Source organism: Egretta garzetta, unplaced genomic scaffold, assembly GCF_000687185.1.
Source record: "Egretta garzetta isolate BGI_Z169 unplaced genomic scaffold, ASM68718v1 scaffold316, whole genome shotgun sequence".
NCBI lineage: Eukaryota > Metazoa > Chordata > Aves > Pelecaniformes > Ardeidae > Egretta > Egretta garzetta.
The window spans coordinates 326921-328233 of NW_009259971.1; the positions used below are offsets into that span (position 1 = coordinate 326921).

Below are 1313 nucleotides of genomic sequence, written 5' to 3' on the forward strand. Positions count from 1 at the left end.
TCGCTCACCGTTAGGGGCTGTGTTGTTCCATGCCGAGAGGCACGGGGCTGCTTTCCAGCCTTACAAATTAGGGGGATTTTCATGCTCCCTTGATTAAATGTAAGGTCTGGGCATCTGTACTGGCACCAGCTTTTGGCAAGACAAAATTCATCTGCCTTTAGGTACAAATCGTTGAGGGGGAAAAAAAAGTCACTAATCATAGCAGAAAGTGCAGCGTGAAAGAGAAATGTTTAATTAAAGTATGGAACATGGTTACAGTCCCTCCTCTTTGGCAACCAAAATGCCAGGAGCAGGACCGGGAGGGAGAGCTGCTAGCGCAATGCCATTGCTGCCCTGAATGTGGGATGGCGTTCTCTTAGGAGGGCAGGAAAGAAGATTCCCAACAGTTCCAGCAGTGAGAAAACACAAAGCACGAGTGCGGAGCCAACGGGCCCGTTCGGCCCCGGACACCCGGCTTCAGCCCGCGATGGTCTGTGCTCCGGTCCTCGCCTGGAGCCTGAGGTTGCAGGGAACCAGGACGTAGCCCTGAGCAGGGGGGGGAACGAGGGCTGAGCACGGCGCCCGTGTGGCTTGTGCCAGCCTGCATGGGGCTCCCCGTGGGCCAGTGGCCCCTCTGACGGGGCCATTGCTCGAGCCAGTGGGGCTAAGGAGGAGCTGTGCCTATCCAAAGGGGTGAAGCTTGGTTCTGGGGGTTGACAGGGCTAGAGGAGCAGGCTCCCATGGAGCCAAGAGGTGAGCATTGCTCCCGGGTTCCCTTTGAATCAAGCGTAGTGGGGAGCAGCTTAACGGTCTGATTTCTCACCTTGTGAATCACGACGTTGACATCGGTGTAGGCGAAGCTGGAGACGTGGGGCAGGACCACGCCGTTGCTCAGGACCACTGGGGGGAAAAAAAAACAAAAGAGGGAAAGTTGGAGGCTGGGTGCTGCCTCTGTGCCCGCCGTGCGCCCTGCGCGCCAGTGCCGCTGCGGAGCCCCCAGCCCCTCACCGTTCAGCTGGGCCGGTACCTCCGCACGGATCGCGGGCAGAAGGAGCTCCTCCAGTAAGGCAGCCTGCCGAGGGGGAAGCCAGGGACTGAGGCAGAGGGAGAGGGGCAGGGACCAGCAGGAGGGAGGTCCTGACGCCCACTGCACCTCTCCTGATCCCGCACGGAGCTGCCTCTCCCTGCCGCAGGGCGCAGCCAGCACCCAGAGTAAGCATTTCCCTGCTAACCGCTGCCCGGGGGGGTTTAGGGCGCAGCGGGGGGACACCAGGCTGTGGCTGTCAGAGGATGGTGCTAAGGCGCGGGCTGTGTGTGCAGTGAGTCACAGCAGC

General features: G+C 60.3%; 1 protein-coding gene across 1 annotated transcript in view; it reads right to left on the reverse strand.

Moving 5' to 3' along the window:
- Positions 1 to 456: 456 nt before the first annotated feature.
- Positions 457 to 1313, reverse strand: part of BPIFB2 (BPI fold containing family B member 2) — a 4591-nt gene continuing 3734 nt past the window's right edge. The window contains exons 7-9 of the mRNA XM_009640324.1: positions 988 to 1051; positions 803 to 879; positions 457 to 525 (exon numbers count right to left, since the gene is read on the reverse strand). Of these exons, the coding sequence (XP_009638619.1) occupies positions 457 to 525; positions 803 to 879; positions 988 to 1051 (210 nt within the window). The remainder of the gene's footprint in view (positions 526 to 802; positions 880 to 987; positions 1052 to 1313) is intronic.